The following is a 19,726-nucleotide window of genomic DNA, read 5'->3' as shown; positions in this document are numbered from 1 at the left end:
TGGATGCATTTAACCCCTGCCAGAATACATAGAAAAACGGGAGATAAGGCCGCCGATAAGGGGGCGGAGCCTATCTCCTCAGCACACTGGCGCCATTTTCCCTCACAGCTCCGTTGGAGGGAAGCTCCCTGGCTCTCCCCTGCAGTCACTACACTACAGAAAGGGTTAAAAAAGAGAGGGGGGCACTAATTAGGCGCAGTATTAACTATACAGCAGCTATAAGGGGAAAAACACTTATATAAGGTTATCCCTGTATATATATAGCGCTCTGGTGTGTGCTGGCAAACTCTCCCTCTGTCTCCCCAAAGGGCTAGTGGGGTCCTGTCCTCTATCAGAGCATTCCCTGTGTGTGTGCTGTATGTCGGTACTTTTGTGTCGACATGTATGAGGAGAAAAATGATGTGGAGACGGAGCAGATTGCCTGTAATAGTGATGTCACCCCCTAGGGGGTCGACACCTGAGTGGATGAACTGTTGGAAGAAATTACGTGACAGTGTCAGCTCTGTATAAAAGACAGTGGTTGACATGAGACAGCCGGCTACTCAGCTTGTGCCTGTCCAGACGTCTCATAGGCCGTCAGGGGCTCTAAAGCGCCCGTTACCTCAGATGGCAGATATAGACGCCGACACGGATACTGACTCCAGTGTCGACGGAACTCGGAATGACCACCATTGTAAATCAAAAAGATCTTATTTGACAAGCACAAACATCTGCACCACCTGCAGGTTTTGAATTGAAACTGCTCCTAATGAACGTTTTGAACATTATAATTATAATAACAATAATAATAATAATGTTATTTATACAGCACTTTTCTCCCAATAGCACTCAAAGTGCTTATTACTTGTGTTATATTTTTACAAATGTTCTTCTCATCCAATGTGAAAGAAAATGTGGTATCCTAATACAGGATCTTAATCAGTCCTAAGCACATCATGTGAATTAAATTATATTACAATAATATTCACAAACCTCTATGGGCATTAGAATGTGCCAGTTACAGGCATACCATTGAGAACAGCCTCATTCCATAAGCACCTCGAAGCAATATGAGGCAGGAGAGAGCATAAGACATCCGTCTAGATGAACCTTAAAGATACTTAACTGTTGTGTTTGTCTGCATTTTATAGAACGAGCAACATAATGTCATTTACGTCAGTACAGTGGATCCACATCAGTTCTACAGAAGAGGGGTCAGGATCTAATGTGAGATCTGCTCTATGGTGTAAAACATTTGTTTGTTTGTGTGAGTAGAGAGATTTGGAACCGGTGGCATTGTAAGGATCTAGTCCTGTTAGTGGGATTACTGGCATATTTAATGCCTGGCTGAAGCTACAGTATCTGGTAATAACTGGGACTATAGTACGACTGAAGATCACTTTCAGTGAAATGAGAATCCTGGATGCCCACCTTGGGGCCAGTACCACAATGGATCCATTATTACTAAGAATTTGAGCATATAACTCTTTCTTCAAATTAAAATATGCACTTTGTAGTTTGTACAGATGTCTGCCTGTGTGATATTTGTACTCTACCTAAAGATGGATACACACTGTAAGATTATTTATCCTATCTTTATGGTTGGAACGAAAATCTGGTGATGACAATTGACCATTTCTTCCCAAAGAGTGGAAAACAGTCAAAAATGGACATTCAGACAAATTTGTTAAACCCGTTTGATTTAACCAATTTATCTGAATGACCATTTTCCGGCGCAAAATGGGAGCAAATGGTTGATTGCCATTTGTTCCCATACATTACCAGATTTTTTCTTCCACCAGATATATAATCTTGTATCCATCTTAATTTAGCAAGGACAATCCTTCTGAATTAAGCCATTTACCAATGTAAAAGGCTAACTTATTATGAAATAATTGAACATAGAAATTCAGGCATGCACAGTTTACCTCCTGTGTGTGACGGGTCAGATTGATGATTTGAGGTTGACGTAATTTGTTAAACTCACCTACTTAGTCTATTGTTTTTAGATATAGTAAAGTATCTAAGAAAGGTAATGGTTTATTGAGAGGTAATTATTGTACTGTAATTACAAAAAAATCTTTCCAAATTACTGTATATTTTTTGTCTTATTTTTAATAAAATATCATGACTAGGTATCAAACTTAAATAATTACTATGTTTAATTGCATTCCATCCAATTTTAGATTTGCGTGATATCTCCCCTTTATGCAGTTGCCTGGCATGGTCACATCAGATGCGACCATACCAGCAAGTGTCTTATCTGACCTGGTCGCACAGGATGCGTGCAGTCAGATAAACAGTGTTAGCAGCGTCAGGGAAGGGAAACGCAGCGCTGCTGCTCTCAGAAGGTCCCTCTGCCTCCCTGCACCCTGACGATCATTGCTGATCGGTCAGCACAGCAGGGACCCCCCACCCAGCGGCTGCAGACAATAGCAGCTATTGGGAAAGGGTAAAACAACCCCCTCAGGCCAGCCCCCCCGTGTACTTGGCAGATGTCTTGGGTGAAAAAAGTAACGTTGCGATGTTACCGATGTTCTGATGCTACTGATCTTCCCGTCTGATGTTCCGATGTATGAGGGGGGGGGGGGGGGGATATCCATATATATATATACATATATATATATATATATATTGTTTTTTTTTTCTAAAATCATTTTGGATTAAATTCATTTTCTTCACCTAATTCACTCATAAAATCCCCCTGACAATTTCTGAGCGGTTTTTGGTAAAAAAAAACCCCTCAGTTAAGTGGTTAAGAGGATTGATTGACTTTGGATGTGTTTAATTCGTATATGTATAGCTTGATATATTTTTTTTTTAATGCAAATGTTGAAATCTGTATATTACTTATGTTCTAGTAGTTTATCAACCATGTCAATAAACATCTGCATGATTCATACCAGTTATCTGCTCAGTAGTCCTCTGGCCGTAGTGTTTGTTGGAGCATTCCGTAGACAGTAACAACCTCTTTAGGGCTTTTCTATCCTCTGTCCTCATTGTTAGCACCTCTGCAATGATCACCATTATTCTCTTGACAGATTTTCACCGCCTTACCACCTTTCACACTGGGAATCTGTGAACGATCCTGTAGCCAAGATAGCATGCTAAGATTTCCACAGCTCTACAAAATTACTCAGAATGCAGATGGATTTAACACAAGAGTAAGTCTGATAGAATTGTACCCAGTGCATACATTTATATGACTATAAGTACTGTTGTTGTTACATTTTATTAAAATGACAACAAATGAATAAAACAATTCAGTGTAACACAGATGTATTTATTGCTTTTCTATACAAGATGAGTTGAGTAAAACTTTTTGATTATTGTAGTTTTTATTTGTTACATATCTAATGGCTAAATATGGTTGTTTATCTCCCTACTGAGGAAGACACTGAGATGGTAGTAAGTATGGGGGATACCTCTAGAAATAGTTAGATGGAAGTCTGGTAGGCGTTGATGAAAAAAACAAAACTTCTTTATATGGCTGACTCGAGGCCTTGAAGACTTGGGCATAGTCTCAACTGGGTGTGTGAGTATATTCCAGAGGTATGAGCAGCGGGTGAGAAGCATTGGAGACGGGAGTGGGAAGAAGGGATCAGTTGGGGGTTGAGGTGGCAGCCGGTGGCAAAACTGAGAGAACATGCAGGAGCGTGTAGGCAGAGATAAGGTTGGAGACGTATGGAGCAGAGGGGTGGCTGAGGGCTTTGCAGGTAATGTTGAGTAGTTTGAACTGGATTTTATAGATGATAGGTAGCCAATGTACATGGCCAAGGCTTCAATTTCCACCATAATAGCAGAGAGCTACACCAGGTACTGTAGGTCCTTTTTTAGACAAGATTACAGAAATTATATTATTTTTCACCTTTTTTGGGTGGGATGAGCTGATGTCACGGGAGATTTGCATTTGCATATGACGGCATAGCCTGAAGATTTTAGATTTTGGGAGCGTGAATTCATACAATGCTCAAACAAATCCTATATAATAAAAGCTAACACTTTGTGTTTTGTGCTCCTGTGGCCACTGGAATGGCAACCAACGGAATAATTCAAGTGTTGCTACGCTTTGGCGCGCACAGCCGCTGGCGTTGACGTTAATGTTATGTTGTTCCATCATTTTAACGGGCTGGTAACTAGTATTTGTCCTCTCTTTTATGCCTTCGGTCCCTGGGTTTGGGGCATATTTTGGTAAATTAGCCTTCCTATATTTTAAATGAAACTAAAAGATGTATAGCTAAATACTCATCTATATCTTCCCTCCCACATGTCAGGGCCATCATTTGTTTTATAACCTCTGTGGACAAATTATGTTACAATTACGTGGAAATCAGATAAACTGAATGCTATCTTTGAAGCTTTGCTACAAACCCATAATATTCTGTTCTGCTATAGATGATCTTACTCCATTATATACAGTACTGTGCAAAAGTTTTAGGCACGACCCCAAACATACAGCCAATGTCATTAAGAACTATCTTCAATGTAAAGAAGAACAAGGAGTCCTGGAAGTGATTTTATGGCCCCTTCAGAGCCCTGATCTCAACATCATCGAGTCTGTCTGGGATTACATGAAGAGACAGAAGGATTTGAGCAGGCCTACATCCACAGAAGATCTGTGGTTTGTTCTCCAAGATGTTTTTGAACAACTTCCCTGCAGAGTTCCTTCAAAAACTGTGTGCAAGTGTACCTAGAAGAATTGATGCTATTTTGAAGGCAAAGGGTGGTCACCAAATATTGATTTAATTTAGATTTCTCTTCTGTTCATTCACTTTGCATTTTAATTGATAAAAAATAAACTATTAACACTACTAGTTTTGAAAGCATTCTTACTTTTCAGCATTTTTTCCACACCTGCTTAAAACTTTTGCACAGTACTATATATACTTTTGACAGTGATCTTGATTTCAATGTCAACATCAGGCCTATCAAGTCAATCAATGGTCTTTGCATGTAACACACCTTTTGTTGATAATTGAGTAAGACACTGTCCTTCCTGTTCCCCTCTTAATATTTGTCTGGTACAACACACACCTCCCCCCCACCCCACCCCCTTTTTTATACATCCCTTAATATGTCATTCCTGTAAATATGATTAAAAATGTTTGTTAAAAGTGTTGCACGTTCTTCTGTTTCATATTCATATACAGATGGGTCCATGTTTATCTTGACCTTTAATAGGATTAACTGAGACTGGCCAATTGGACTTAATCCCCTGCTGTAATGACTTAATCCCCTGCTGTATTGTTCTCTGTATTGTATTGCAGCTGAGAACAATAGATGAAGGTTTTATGTCAATAAACCATGTTGTGCCTAGGCACAGCAAACTAGCCAAGATAACCGTGGACCCATCTGTATTGTTGAAGATTTTTCTTTATCATTAAACACTTTTGGATGTTTATTTGTATTACCTATGCTGTGCTTTTAACATAAACTGTATAGATATTAAATATATATTAAATATATCTGTCATGAAATATAGAATTGGTTTAGATAACTAAAATGGACAGACATAATGACAATTTTTACTGCAATTTAGTGTGAATTGATTGTTCATGACCCTACATCACAACTTGACTTTGGCTTCCCTTGTAAAGCTGTGTACACACTTAACTAATTCTCATCCAATCCCACCTCTGACCTACCAGTTGATCCAACATTGGTAGAGTGTGTACAGCCACACGATTTCTGGTTTCATCCAATCCAGGTTGTCTGGTCATGTCAAAAGATTTATAAACCTGCTAAAAAATCAGGAGTCCTGATCATCAATCAACCAACCAATATAGATGTGTGTATGCTCCTGCGACTGGTTTGTCCTGTTCTCCTCCCGATTCATCCCTCAAGCAGCAACTCAATGCTTTCAAGAGATGGTTTCATCAGATGCAAATCAGAGAGAAGGTCTCCAGTAGGATTGTGTCAACAGGCTCGTCGGGATTTGGATCCCTGGAGTACTGGATAGTACCCAGCTTAATAGTCTAATGGAGAATTGTATCAAACCTTCACAAGAGTGCAGAAGGGAACAACTGGAGAAGTTGCCCATAAAAAACAGGCATCTTTTAAAGAGCATTTATCACAGTTTGAACATCTCCCCCTAGTAGGCACAACAGAAGAGTTTGTTTTCAAAATAACTGATTTTATACTACACCTATCGATCCTGCTATATTAGAGATTATGGAATACCTACCAACCATCACAATCTGAGCAAGGCCAGTCCCACTTTTCGGGTACTGTCCCACCTTCCCACCCACAGGCCATGGTGTCCCTCGATGGGGGAAGGTTGGAAGATCCCTTGTCACCCACTACTCTGCTTAGCTGAGCAAGTGGTGAATAGGTGGTGTGCGCATGCGCGTGGTGTGTATTCACAGGAGAGAAGAACTGAGGGTATGTCCGGCAAATCCCGGGGATCTGGGCATGCCCCCAGGAAAATAGGGGAATATGATTACCTCTGCATTAGCTGTAATGAGCGCCAGTACTCTGCAAGAGATTTCATGTGCAATCTTCGCACTTGTTTTAGACTGTTATTGGCTTTTTGTTTCACATCAAGTATTATGTGGGCAGTTAGACTTAATAAAAAATATTTGCTTGCAAAAAAAACAGACATTGCCAAATTTAGTTATTGTCTTGCTCCAGAAACAAGACAATCTACGGATTCTTTAATGTAACAGCAGAGCACTTGTTAAAACTTGGTCAGTTTTGGAGGTTTAGTGATATCACTGTTTTGTCTTGTTTTAGGTGTTTTGGGGTCACTGCATCAATGCCTTGGTCCACTCTCTCATCCTCATCTGGTTCCCAATGAAAATGATGGAGCACGGTAACTACATTACTATCAGTCATCGACGTACAGTACATTACTGATTTCTTGCCAATGTAGTTGTAGATTTTATTAGCAGAAATAATGAACAGAAACCAGGGTTACGGGAGGTTGAAGACAATGCCTGTGATTGACAGGCCATGAACTCGTTTCTTTTTCTTTTTACCAATTAAGACTTTTTTTTTATACCAGTTCCATGACTCATCAATCACTCACCAACTTCAGTTTAACTTTTTTGCACTTTGTTGACTTCTTCCACTTTCTCAACTTTTAACTGCCAAGAAACTTTCCCCCGTCCTATTATTGAGGACACTCCTCCCCTGGGAAAAAGAATGGAATCTATGTTATTATGACTTTGTAAAACACTGCATTATGCATTGAGCCTATCCTATAAAACTAAAACGCTGCCCTAAACCAAGAGGAACAGTGCTAGGAAAGGATAACAATGCTCTAGTTTCAGCCTGTATAAACTAAGGGATTGTGAATGGAAGGTTTTTTTTCTACTTATTTGTGTTTACTGCAAGTTTTTAATGAAGACTTCTGGGGTCATTTATGAACACGATAAAAGGCATAATAGTTTTATCTGGGTTTTTTTCCGCAAGTTCACATATTTGTCCTCATTGTCCATACAAAGACGTACCCCTTATTTCTGTTTTTGATATACATCTGTACAGACAGGTTGCACAATGTTTTTGGGGGAATAGTCACAGGCATGAATGTGACATTACAAGTCAAATTTGCCTTTCAAAAATGTCCTTTTAATTAATTGCAAATCTTTTTTTTTTCTAAAGTACTGCTTATCAGAGCCTCATTAAAGTTTAAAATGAATCATCTGAGTTTTGGGATTACCTTCATTACATGTCACATTAGTTTATTATAATAACACCATTTCATTGCCAGTCGCACCCGGTGCAGAGTACCAGTAGCAGTGAAAGGGGCATTCTCACCCACTTTCCTACACACAGGACAAAAAGAGCCCTCAAACAGGACTGACCCACCTATATCAGGACAGTTGTGAGAGATGAAACAATGTATGCTTCATCATGAAAGAGTGTACGGTTCATTCAATATTGCGTTGTGGTGTGGTGGTTCTTTACTCAAAGGATAATTGTAAGACCACAGCTGTCGAGGGATCCGTTCGGGATCCCGGCAGTCGTAATACCAACGCCAGAATCCCGACACTGCTGGGAATGCCAGCGCCGGCATCCCGACACGGATCGAAATGCCGGCGGCGGGATCCCGAATGCCGGAATCCTGATCAACCTCTGCCAGGAGTCCTCAGTGATAACCTCGGGGAAGAGGGGGTTAGGGATAGGCTACAGGGCAGTGAGGGTTAGGGATAGGCTGTGGTGAGAGAGTGTTAGGTGTAGGCACCGCCGGGGAGGGATAAGGTTAGGCTGCAGGGGGGTGGGGGTGGAATGTAACTCTTTCTCTTTATTTATCACCATTGTCATCATCGTTTATTTCTACAGTGGCAAAAAACTCCAGACTGCTAATTGCACATCATATAATGTATAATTGGACATAAAACCAAAACAAGTACAGGGTAAGGTTGATGAAGGAAGTGCATACCTGAGACAAGAGGTAGAGAAGGCCATGCTCATTAGAGCTTACAATCTAGTGGCAGATGGCAATGTTGAGGCAATAGGAGCTAGTGGGTCAGGAGTGGGCATGGGACTTGAGTTGGTAGAACATGGAGAGAGAGTAATAATCATTTTATTTATATAGCACTTTTCTCCAGAAGGACTCAAGACACTTTACAGAAATCATAAACATAATACAGAGGTTTAGATTAGCAGGAAATAGGGAAACCAATGAACATAATACTTGGCAAGGCAGCCATCTTGGGTACACTACATAGGTTACACTGGGAGGAATAGGCAATGTCTGGAAGAGGACTCTACTGAATAATATAGTATTTGAGATTTTTTTTTATTTTGAGGTTAGAGAGTAGGGAAAGTCCAAATCCAGTTTAAACTCCTGTTTCAAGTCCATCCTTTATCGGACATGCTTAAGCTGCAGGTTTGAAGGAGGCTTAGTATCAAGTGGTAGCAGTAGGCTAATTGCGAGTTTTTACAGTGCACAGGAGTCTGCAGCTCCCATCTTTAACAGCAGCTGCGGCCACTTTGAGACCCATGGCTGCATTGCATGTGCCAGCAAGGGAAGTAATGATCCACTCTACCTCTTAGTTGTTGCATGCACAGTGGAGCACTCGGCTTCCCCACCAGGTGAGACAAGAATCGCAACTCCACTTTTTCATTGGAGAGTCCATTTTACAGTGCTGGCAAAGAATATACGGTACTTCCATATATGGCTGAGATACCTATCTATATACCATTCATTGTCTGAGTTCCCTTTTAATATCATATAAATCCGCATCCTGACAACTTTGGGAATATCAATATACCACATGTTGAAAACAGTGGAGAAGTGAGCCAGTGGAGAAGTTGCCCATCAGCTTTGAAGTAACATTTATCAAGGGTATTCTACAAAATGTATTCTACAAAACTTCTCAACTGGCTCACGCCTCCACTCTTTTCACTGCTTCATACATCTACCCCTAGGTTATCTAATTTGCATGTGTTCCCAATAAATCAGAAAGACTACAATTTAGGACCAATTGGTTGGAATTAATTTACCACTGGTTATATATTTGTTGCTCCATTTTTGTATATCAAAGTCTTGAGATATGTATGATTGATTGAACTGGTATATTTACAATCATATCACATCTTTATGTATTCATAAGTTATTACTTTGTATGTATAAATGTGTGTGTTTTCTGATTGCACCGCTGTGAAACTATTATTGTTCTCTTTTAGTGGTTTGCGACCCTATCACAGCAGCTTCACTCAGATTTCAAACCAATGTTCACGATATACCCTACAATTGCCGAGAGTGAATGTTCTGTTTTTCTTGGAAATAGTTAAGAGGGAGTTAGACATATTGGTAATAGAAAAGGAGAGATAAAGGGCATTAGAGGGATATTTGTGTGTCATTAGCATAGAGGTGGTAGTGGTGGGTGAAAGATGTAGATGAGAGAAGATGTATAAAAGAGGTCAACAGAAAACTGAAAACAAAACCATGATGAACCAAGAAAGTAGAGGAAAGAATGTGTTAGTACTAGATACACTGAAAAGCAATCAGAAAAGTAGGACATGAACCCACCGAGAGTAGAAGAGTGGTCAACTGTATTGGGAGGTCAAGGAAGATACATAGGGAGAAGTGACCCCTCGACTTAGAAAATGAGTTGATCATTGATCGCTTTAATGAGATAAAGCTTGGTGGAGTGGAGTAGGGGGAAACCCGATCTCAGAGGATCGAGAAAAAGTGAATGGAGAAAGTCAGGTGGTTGCATGGTTGTATTTTAAGTAGTTTGGAAACAAAGTGGAGGATAACAAATGGGCAATATCTGGTCAGAGAGGTTGGGTTGAAAGAAGGTTTATTGAGGCTATTAGATGACAACAAGGATCAAAAGGACCGTATAAGGGGGGAGAAAAGGAGAAAATTGTCTTCATTAATGAGAGAAATGGCTGAGAGAGGTGGGTGTAGGGTGGTGTATCTGGGGAGAGTTGATCTCTTAATAGATGGTGTTGATTTTGTCTTTGGCATAGGTGTCAAAAACATGCATAGTGAGGGAAAAAGGGGAGAGCAGTGACCAGAGAAGTTATTGATGGTGGCAGAGAGGATACAGGTATTAGTTGACTGGGTGAATATTGTAAACTAGGTTTGCTTGGGGAGAGAGAAGGTGGTATAGTCAGAAGACATACATTTATATTGGAGGAAAGCAGCGTTGGAGTCCGATTTTATCTATTTATATATTTGGAGAATGGTTGGTCTCTTCAAAGTGCCAGGGTTGGGTATTGTTTTATTGGTGTGTGATGGCATATTCTATTCCTTTCATAGAGTACAGGTCTCATGAGAAACCTGTTGTCACAACTGAGGGCCTGAGCTGACGGGAGGCAGCCTCAGTTGTAGGGGCTGAGATGTACCGGAACCTGGGAGGTTGTATCAGACCCCTGGACATGTAAGTAACATGAATAATAACTGCCCGAAGGAGTGACCACGACAACTTGGATAAAAGTCAATGATGTTTATTATGACAACTCCGCAACACAGCAGCAGTAAAAGAAAACGTAAAAGTCAGCAAATAATAAATACAGTTCCTGGGTACTACAGGATGGCAGGAGCCACAGGGCACTGGTAGTGTGAGATAGTTCTTATGATCTTCTAGATGGAAAGTCCTTACCAGGCCCGACTGTAGCAATGGAGATAACCCAGGATTGTGCCAGCTGGTGTTCCAGGAAAAGCTGGGTTGCTGAAGGTAAAACAGCTGCTGTGGATACTGGCTGGAACCAGACTGTTGTTAGCACGGAGTGGATACTGGCTGGAACCAGTTAAATAATAGATGAACTTGGGAGCGATGAAATATGAACTGAAATGTAGAACTTGAGAGCGGTGAAATAATAATACCGGTGGAGAGTGGTAAAGTGTAGAAAGGACACCGGCCCTTTAAGGGAAGCTGTACTCTGCTGAAAGCTGAGCTGGAAGCAGGTAATGTTGTAGCTGGAAACAGATGAATCCACAATGGATTGGAGAGTCAGGCTACACCGCAGGTGGAATGCTGGTGCGGGTCTCTATGGTGGAAGTCTTGAGACAGGAGCTGGAACCTGGAAGACAATCACAGGAGAGAGACAAACAGGAACTAGGTTTGACAACCAAAGCACTGACGCCTTCCTTGCTCAGGCACAGTGTATTTATACCTGCAGCAAGGAAGGGATTGGCTAGGCAATTATGCAGGTTAACAATACTGACAACAGATTGGAGGAAATGATCAGCTGACAGAATCCAAGATGGCTGCGCCCATGCAGACACTTGGAGGGAAGTTTGGTTTGTAATCCATGTGGTAATGAAAACAGTAATGGCGGCGCCGGCCACTGGAGACAGGAGACGCCAGGCTGACAAGTGCACATCCAACCACGCGGACACAGCGGAGGCCGCGGCTGACGTAATCGCCACTCTGACACTCTGCATGCAGAAGCTCAGGGACGGCGGCGGAGGCCGCGGGAGACGCCATGCCAGATGTAATAAGGCGTTACTGTGACAGCGTCTCAGAGAGACAGGAGAGGATGCAGGAATGTACACATCAGGATAACAGATGGGATCCGGTCCTGGAACGCTGAGCCAGCCTTAGGAGGCATCTGATGGGTAAGAAATGGCGTCCAGATACCCGGATCGTGACAGCACCCCCCCCTTTAGGAGTGGCCCCAGGACACTTCTTTGGCTTTTGAGGAAACTTGGAATGGAATCTCCGGACCAAGGCAGGAGCATGGACATCAGAAGCATTGGTCCATGAACGTTCCTCAGGACCATAACCCTTCCAGTCAATAAGATATTGTAGTTGACCGTAACGGTGACGTGAGTCCAGGATCTTGGCCACTTCATACTCAACGCCTCGTTGAGTTTGGACTTTCGGAGTTGGAGGAAGTGAGGAATGAAACCGATTCAAGATCAGCGGTTTCAACAGGGAAACATGGAATGTCCTGGGTATTTTTAAGAAGGGAGGCAACTGGAGTCTGTAAGCAACAGGATTGATGACTTGTTCAATCTTGAAAGGACCGATATAGCGAGGTGCAAACTTCATACTGGGAACTCTTAACCTCAAATTCTTCGTGGATAACCATACCCGATCACCCACCTTGAGAGCAGGAACTGCTCGACGCTTCTTATCCGCAAACTTCTTGTACCTGAACGATGCCTTGAGCAGAGCTGATCGTACGCTCTTCCAGATATTGGCAAACTGATGCAAGGTGATATCCACTGCGGGAACAGAAGTTGCTGGAAGCGGTTGGAACTCAGGGACTTTAGGGTGGAATCCAAAGTTAGTGAAGAATGGTGTTGAAGCAGATGAGGAATGATACTGGTTGTTATGACAGAACTCGGCCCAGGGAAGTAATTGAACCCAGTCATCTTGAGAGGAGGACAGATAGATGCGGAGGAAGGCCTCCAAGTCCTGATTCACCCTCTCGGTTTGACCATTGGTCTGAGGATGGTAAGCCGTGGAAAACTTTAGCTTGACTTGGAGGACTTGACATAAACTTCGCCAGAATTTGGCTGTGAATTGAACTCCTCGATCTGAGATAATTTCTTCAGGAAGACCGTGGAGTCGGAAGATCTCTTGTATGAATACTTGAGCCAACTTGGAAGCTGACGGAAGACCGGTGAGAGGAATGAAGTGTGCCATCTTGGTGAACCGGTCAACTACCACCCAGATGGTATTGAACTTGTTGCACATGGGTAAGTCTGTAATGAAATCCATCGACAAGTGGGTCCATGGTCGACGGGGAACGGATAGTGGAACCAGTTGCCCCGCAGGCGACTGGCGGGATACTTTATGTTGGGCACACTTTGGGCAAGATGCAATAAACTCCAAGACGTCTTTTTTCAGAGTTGGCCACCAATAGGACCTAGAGATAAACTCCAGGGTTTTTTGGATACCTGTATGTCCGGCAAAACGGGAAGTATGGGCCCAATGCATGAGCTTCTTCCTTAGCATCGGCTTCACAAAACTTTTCCCTGATGGGGGCGTAGAGTCCATCCCTACCGTGGAGAATGCCAACGGATTTATAATAGGATGCTTGTCTGAAGACTCTGACTCATTTTCTTGCTCCCATGAGCGGGAAAGGGCATCGGCCTTGCGATTCTGAGAGCCCGGACAGAACTGGAGTTTAAAGTCGAACCTGGAAAAGAAAAGTGCCCATCTGGCCTGACGAGGGTTGAGACATTGTGCGCCCTTCAGGTATAAAAGGTTCTTGTGGTCTGTAAGTATGGTGATTAAATGAGAAGCTCCCTCCAACAGATACCTCCACTCTTCTAGAGCGAGCTTGATGGCTAGCAACTCCTGGTCGCCAATGGCATAGTTGCGCTCAGCTGGGGAGAACTTCCGGGAGAAGAAACTGCAAGGGTGTACATGGCCATCTTTAGCCCTCTGAGATAACACCGCTCCTACTCCAACGGAGGAGGCATCCACCTCTAAGATGAAAGGAGAGTCGATATCAGGCTGTTTCAGAACAGGCGCAGAGATGAACCTTTGTTTTAAAAGATGAAATGCTTGCATGGCTTCTTCAGACCACTTGGACGGGTTAGCACCCTTCTTAGTGAAAGCAGTAATAGGCGCCACAATGGTGGAAAAGTCTCGTATAAACTTTCGGTAATAGTTGGCGAACCCTAAGAACCTCTGGACCCCTTTGAGGGTTAAGGGTACCGGCCAATTTTGGATTGCTTGTAGTTTCTCAGGATCCATCTCTAGTCCGGAACCAGACACAATGTACCCTAGAAACGGAATGGACTTGACTTCAAAGACGCATTTTTCTAATTTGCAATAGAGATGATTGACACGGAGACGGGACAGAACCTCTTTAACCCAAAAACGATGTTCCTCTAAATCGTTGGCAAAAATGAGGATATCGTCTAGATAGACCACGACATGACGATATAGAATGTCTCTGAAGATCTCATTGACAAAATGCTGGAAGACAGCTGGAGCATTGCTCAATCCGAAGGGCATGACGAGGTACTCATAATGTCCGTCACGGGTGTTAAAGGCGGTCTTCCACTCGTCACCCTCACGGATCCGGATGAGATTGTATGCACCTCGCAAGTCCAGCTTTGTAAAGATGGTAGCTCCGCTAACTCTGTCAAAGAGCTCAGTAATCAGGGGTAAAGGATAACGGTTCTTGATGGTAATGTCGTTCAAACCTCTGTAGTCGATGCACGGCCGCAGACCACCATCTTTCTTTTTTACAAAAAAGAAGCCTGCGCCGGCTGGAGAAGAAGGTCGAATGAACCCCTTTGCTAGGTTCTCTTTAATATATTCCTCCATAGAATGCGTCTCAGGCAGAGACAACGGATAAGTTCGGCCTCGAGGTGGAACCTTCCCTGGAACGAGATCAATCGGACAGTCCCATTCTCTATGAGGAGGAAGGATATCAGCAGAAGCTTTACTGAACACATCCGTGAAATCTTGATATGGAGGAGGTGGAACATCAGACGACCTGGGGGAGGAAGAACAGACAGGCAATACTTTAAACAAACATGTCTCTGCACAGGAGGAACCCCATGCCAGGATTTGCGTAGTCGTCCAATCAATTGTAGGATTGTGAAGACGGAGCCATGGAAGGCCCAGGACCACAGGATGTGTGGCACTTGGAATCACTAAAAAAGAAATAAGTTCGGAATGAAGAACTCCCACTCTCAGACGAACTGGTAGAGTCCTTAAAGAAATAACTGCATCAAAAATTTTGCTGCCATCCACGGCAGTTAAAGAAATGGACGAAGGAAGTCTCTCGGTGGGTAGGGACCACCGTTTAACATAGGCTTCGGTAATAAAGTTCCCAGCTGCTCCGGAATCAAGGAGGGCAATGACGTTCCGATAACGTTGAGCAACTTGAAGCGAGACTGGGAGATTACAATCTTGAGGAGATGGAGAGGAGATCATTACTCCTAGCCGGCCCTCTCCTTGGCGAGCTAGGATTTGGAGTTTCCCGGACGTTTGGGACAGGCATTAATGGTGTGAGACGGAGCTGCACAATAGAGACAGAGAAACTCGGAGAGACGTCTTCGGCGCTCAGCAGGAGTTAAACGGGAACGGCCAAGTTGCATGGGCTCATCTTTAGATGGTGACAGTTGACGAGGAGGAGGAGCAGAAGATTTTGGAGCAGATGATCTTCCACGCTCAGTTGCTCTCTCTCTGAAACGTAAATCAACTTTCGTGCAGAGTGAGATTAGCTCATCTAACTTAGAAGGTAAGTCTCTGGTAGCTAACTCATCTTTAATACGCTCTGATAAGCCATGCCAGAATGCAGCATACAGGGCCTCGTCGTTCCATGCCAGTTCGGATGCCAGGATCTGGAACTGTATCAGATATTGTCCTACAGTACGTGACCCCTGGCGTAAACGGAGAATCTCGGATGAAGCTGAGGTTACCCGGCCTGGCTCGTCGAAGATGCGCCTGAATGTTGACACGAAGGCAGTGTAGGAAGATAGCAGGGTGTCGGACCTCTCCCATAACGGTGATGCCCAATCAAGGGTACCGAGCCACTGAGAAGAGAAATAATGTAGGCAATTTTTGTACGGTCACTGGGAAAATTGCCAGGTTGTAGCTCAAACTGAATCTCACACTGGTTGAGAAATCCCCTGCAGAATCTTGGAGATCCGTCAAATTTTGCTGGCGTTGGAAGATGAAGACGTGGAGCAGAAATGGGTAAGGTGGGTGGGGTTATAGCTGGAGTCACTGTGGTTGACGCACCAGATGCGCCTGATCCACGGAGAGTTGTCTGAATCCCATCCAGCCGAGTAGAGAGATCCTGGAGACAGCGGATGATGTGGCCCTGTGCAGCCTCCTGATGTTCTAGTCGGGCTGCCAGTTCTTGCATCGGCCTGGCCGCTTGATCCTGGTCTCCGGCTGGATTCATTAGGTCAGTGCTTACTGTCACAACTGAGGGCCTGAGCTGACGGGAGGCAGCCTCAGTTGTAGGGGCTGAGATGTACCGGAACCTGGGAGGTTGTATCAGACCCCTGGACATGTAAGTAACATGAATAATAACTGCCCGAAGGCGTGACCACGACAACTTGGATAAAAGTCAATGATGTTTATTATGACAACTCCGCAACACAGCAGCAGTAAAAGAAAACGTAAAAGTCAGCAAATAATAAATACAGTTCCTGGGTACTACAGGATGGCAGGAGCCACAGGGCACTGGTAGTGTGAGATAGTTCTTATGATCTTCTAGATGGAAAGTCCTTACCAGGCCCGACTGTAGCAATGGAGATAACCCAGGATTGTGCCAGCTGGTGTTCCAGGAAAAGCTGGGTTGCTGAAGGTAAAACAGCTGCTGTGGATACTGGCTGGAACCAGACTGTTGTTAGCACGGAGTGGATACTGGCTGGAACCAGTTAAATAATAGATGAACTTGGGAGCGATGAAATATGAACTGAAATGTAGAACTTGAGAGCGGAGAAATAATAATACCGGTGGAGAGTGGTAAAGTGTAGAAAGGACACCGGCCCTTTAAGGGAAGCTGTACTCTGCTGAAAGCTGAGCTGGAAGCAGGTAATGTTGTAGCTGGAAACAGATGAATCCACAATGGATTGGAGAGTCAGGCTACACCGCAGGTGGAATGCTGGTGCGGGTCTCTATGGTGGAAGTCTTGAGACAGGAGCTGGAACCTGGAAGACAATCACAGGAGAGAGACAAACAGGAACTAGGTTTGACAACCAAAGCACTGACGCCTTCCTTGCTCAGGCACAGTGTATTTATACCTGCAGCAAGGAAGGGATTGGCTAGGCAATTATGCAGGTTAACAATACTGACAACAGATTGGAGGAAATTATCAGCTGACAGAATCCAAGATGGCTGCGCCCATGCAGACACTTGGAGGGAAGTTTGGTTTGTAATCCATGTGGTAATGAAAACAGTAATGGCGGCGCCGGCCACTGGAGACAGGAGACGCCAGGCTGACAAGTGCACATCCAACCACGCGGACACAGCGGAGGCCGCGGCTGACGTAATCGCCACTCTGACACTCTGCATGCAGAAGCTCAGGGACGGCGGCGGAGGCCGCGGGAGACGCCATGCCAGATGTAATAAGGCGTTACTGTGACAGCGTCTCAGAGAGACAGGAGAGGATGCAGGAATGTACACATCAGGATAACAGATGGGATCCGGTCCTGGAACGCTGAGCCAGCCTTAGGAGGCATCTGATGGGTAAGAAATGGCGTCCAGATACCCGGATCGTGACACCTGTGACTTACTACTATGGGGTATATTCAATTGCAGTCGAAAACTGCCGTCTGTTGAAAAGACGGCAGTTTTCAACTTTTTAAGGTCGAATCCTGATTCGACCTATTCAAAGCTTTTCGACAAGTCGAGGCATTCGACTTGTCAAAAAGCACGTGGATCGCCGAAATAGCTGCCGATCCATATGTTGATGTCGAAAACGGGGCCAAATCCGACAGGTTTTGGCCCCGTTTTCGACCATCTCAATCCGACATCAAAATGATGTCGGAATGAGATGGACCCAGAGGAGGCGAGCCGCAGGGAGACGGTAGGACAGCTGGCGGGCACACAGGAGAAATCAGCGCTACAGTAGCGCTGCAGCTGGATGTCACTCACCCGCCCAACCTCACGGCAGCTTCCACCCGGCTCCAGCACGCTGCTGGAGCCGGGTGGAAGCTGCCGTGAGGTCGGGCGGCTGAGTGACGTCCTGCTGCAGCGCTACGGTAGCGCTGATCTTCCTGTATGCCCGCCAGCTGTCCCCCCGCGGCTCGCCCCCCTTCTCCTCCTCTGTGTCCCATCTTAATTCGACTTGAAAAAGTCGAATTAAGGTGGGGATTGAATAGGGGTTGTCGGATCCATTCCGACAAATACATGTCGGAATGGATCCGACTTTAATTGAATATACCCCATTATGTATTTCCATTGCTTTGTACAATCTTCTTTTATTCCTGTTGCTGCCCAAGTGACTGGTGACTTTGGGGGTAATTCAGATCTGATCGCTGCTGTGCGTTTTCGCACAGCGGGCGATCAGATCATAACAGCGCATGCTTATGCACCACAATGCGCATGTGCGTCGGACAACAGCAACAGGCATCGCCAGCCAGCGACGGGATGGTGCGAAAAAGCCGAACCCACGGGCGTTCGCAAAGGTGATTGACACGAGGAGGCCATTTGTGGGTGGTAACTGACCATTTACAGGGTGTGTCCAGAAAAACGCAGGCGTTCCCAAGCGTTTTCAGGGAGGGTGTATGACGTCAGCTTCGGCCCCGATCAGCCTGTTCTTATGGCACTGGAGGAGTAAGTCCTGGGTTGCGCACAGACTGCACACACTGGGTTTTTGCAGCTCAGCTACACATGCGATCGCACACTTGCACAGCGAAAATACACTCCCCCTGTAGTTGGGACTAACTGATCGCAGGACAGCAAAAAACGCAGTCCATCGATCAGATCTGCATTAGGCCCTTTGTCTCTGTGAATATGCCTTTGTTTCTTACGCAGATTTGTTGCATTTGTTAGTGTGACAAACTATATGGCTGTTACAGATGTATCCTCATACACTGTTGCTCAAGTCACGGCAAATAGACCCTCTCGGCATACCAGGTCATGGGCATATCAGCCGTGCTGAGTGTCTTTCCTGCTCAAAATATGCATCTTATTCACATAAATAAAACAACTGAGTGACAAAACTGCTTTGATAGATAGCACTAATCAGCTTTTTGTGTGACATTTGTACATCTGTGTGCGACTGAGTCTGACTCTGTGTATGAAGTGCTACAATGCAGTGGTGGCGGCTTTCTCTCACACCAAATTCCGTTGTGCTTCATCTGCAGCTATGTACGTGTTTAAAACAAGGGATGCAATTCTATGCCACAAATAGTTTGGCCCCGCCCACCTGCATCTCACATTCAAAGAAACTACAAAAGTATGCACTAGGTGTATGAGGACACTGGGCAAACACAGGATTTCTTGAGGAAGGGTTCTAAATATTTGATTTTAGAGTGATTGTTGCCAGCCCATGAAGGATACATAATTAGCTTTTAACAAGCTATAGTCTACCCCAAACAAAATGCCGTATATGTAATACAGTACTTCAAACATATTCAGGCCCAATGATAATGGTAAGCCACCTACCATATTCTCTTTATGGTGCAATTATTGAGCACTCAGATTCACAGACATCACATAGGAGACTTGGTAGGAAAATATGCTACCACTGGGCATGTGCAGTAGGTCCATTTTGCCCCTTATACTGCAAGCAGGCCAGGCTGTGGGAAAGGGGCGTTTCGAGCAGACTTACCGACTTTCTGTCTGCCCCATGGGGGAGGAGTCAGCCAGTCGGCATTACAGGGAGCGTGGCCTTGTCGCAGGTGGGTAGTACA

General features: G+C 44.3%; 1 protein-coding gene across 1 annotated transcript in view; it reads left to right on the top strand.

The window, feature by feature from the left end:
- ATP8A2 (ATPase phospholipid transporting 8A2) overlaps positions 1-19,726 on the top strand; it is a 1,320,460-nt gene that overhangs the window by 927,254 nt on the left and 373,480 nt on the right. Inside the window, exons 29-30 of the mRNA XM_063951698.1 lie at positions 3,021-3,143; positions 6,712-6,790. Coding sequence (XP_063807768.1) covers positions 3,021-3,143; positions 6,712-6,790 — 202 coding nt within the window. The remainder of the gene's footprint in view (positions 1-3,020; positions 3,144-6,711; positions 6,791-19,726) is intronic.

This window comes from Pseudophryne corroboree, chromosome 2 (genome assembly GCF_028390025.1).
Source record: "Pseudophryne corroboree isolate aPseCor3 chromosome 2, aPseCor3.hap2, whole genome shotgun sequence".
Classification (NCBI taxonomy): domain Eukaryota; kingdom Metazoa; phylum Chordata; class Amphibia; order Anura; family Myobatrachidae; genus Pseudophryne; species Pseudophryne corroboree.
The sequence above is the reverse complement of the archived record's forward strand: the minus strand, read 5'-3'. Positions and strand labels throughout refer to the sequence as shown.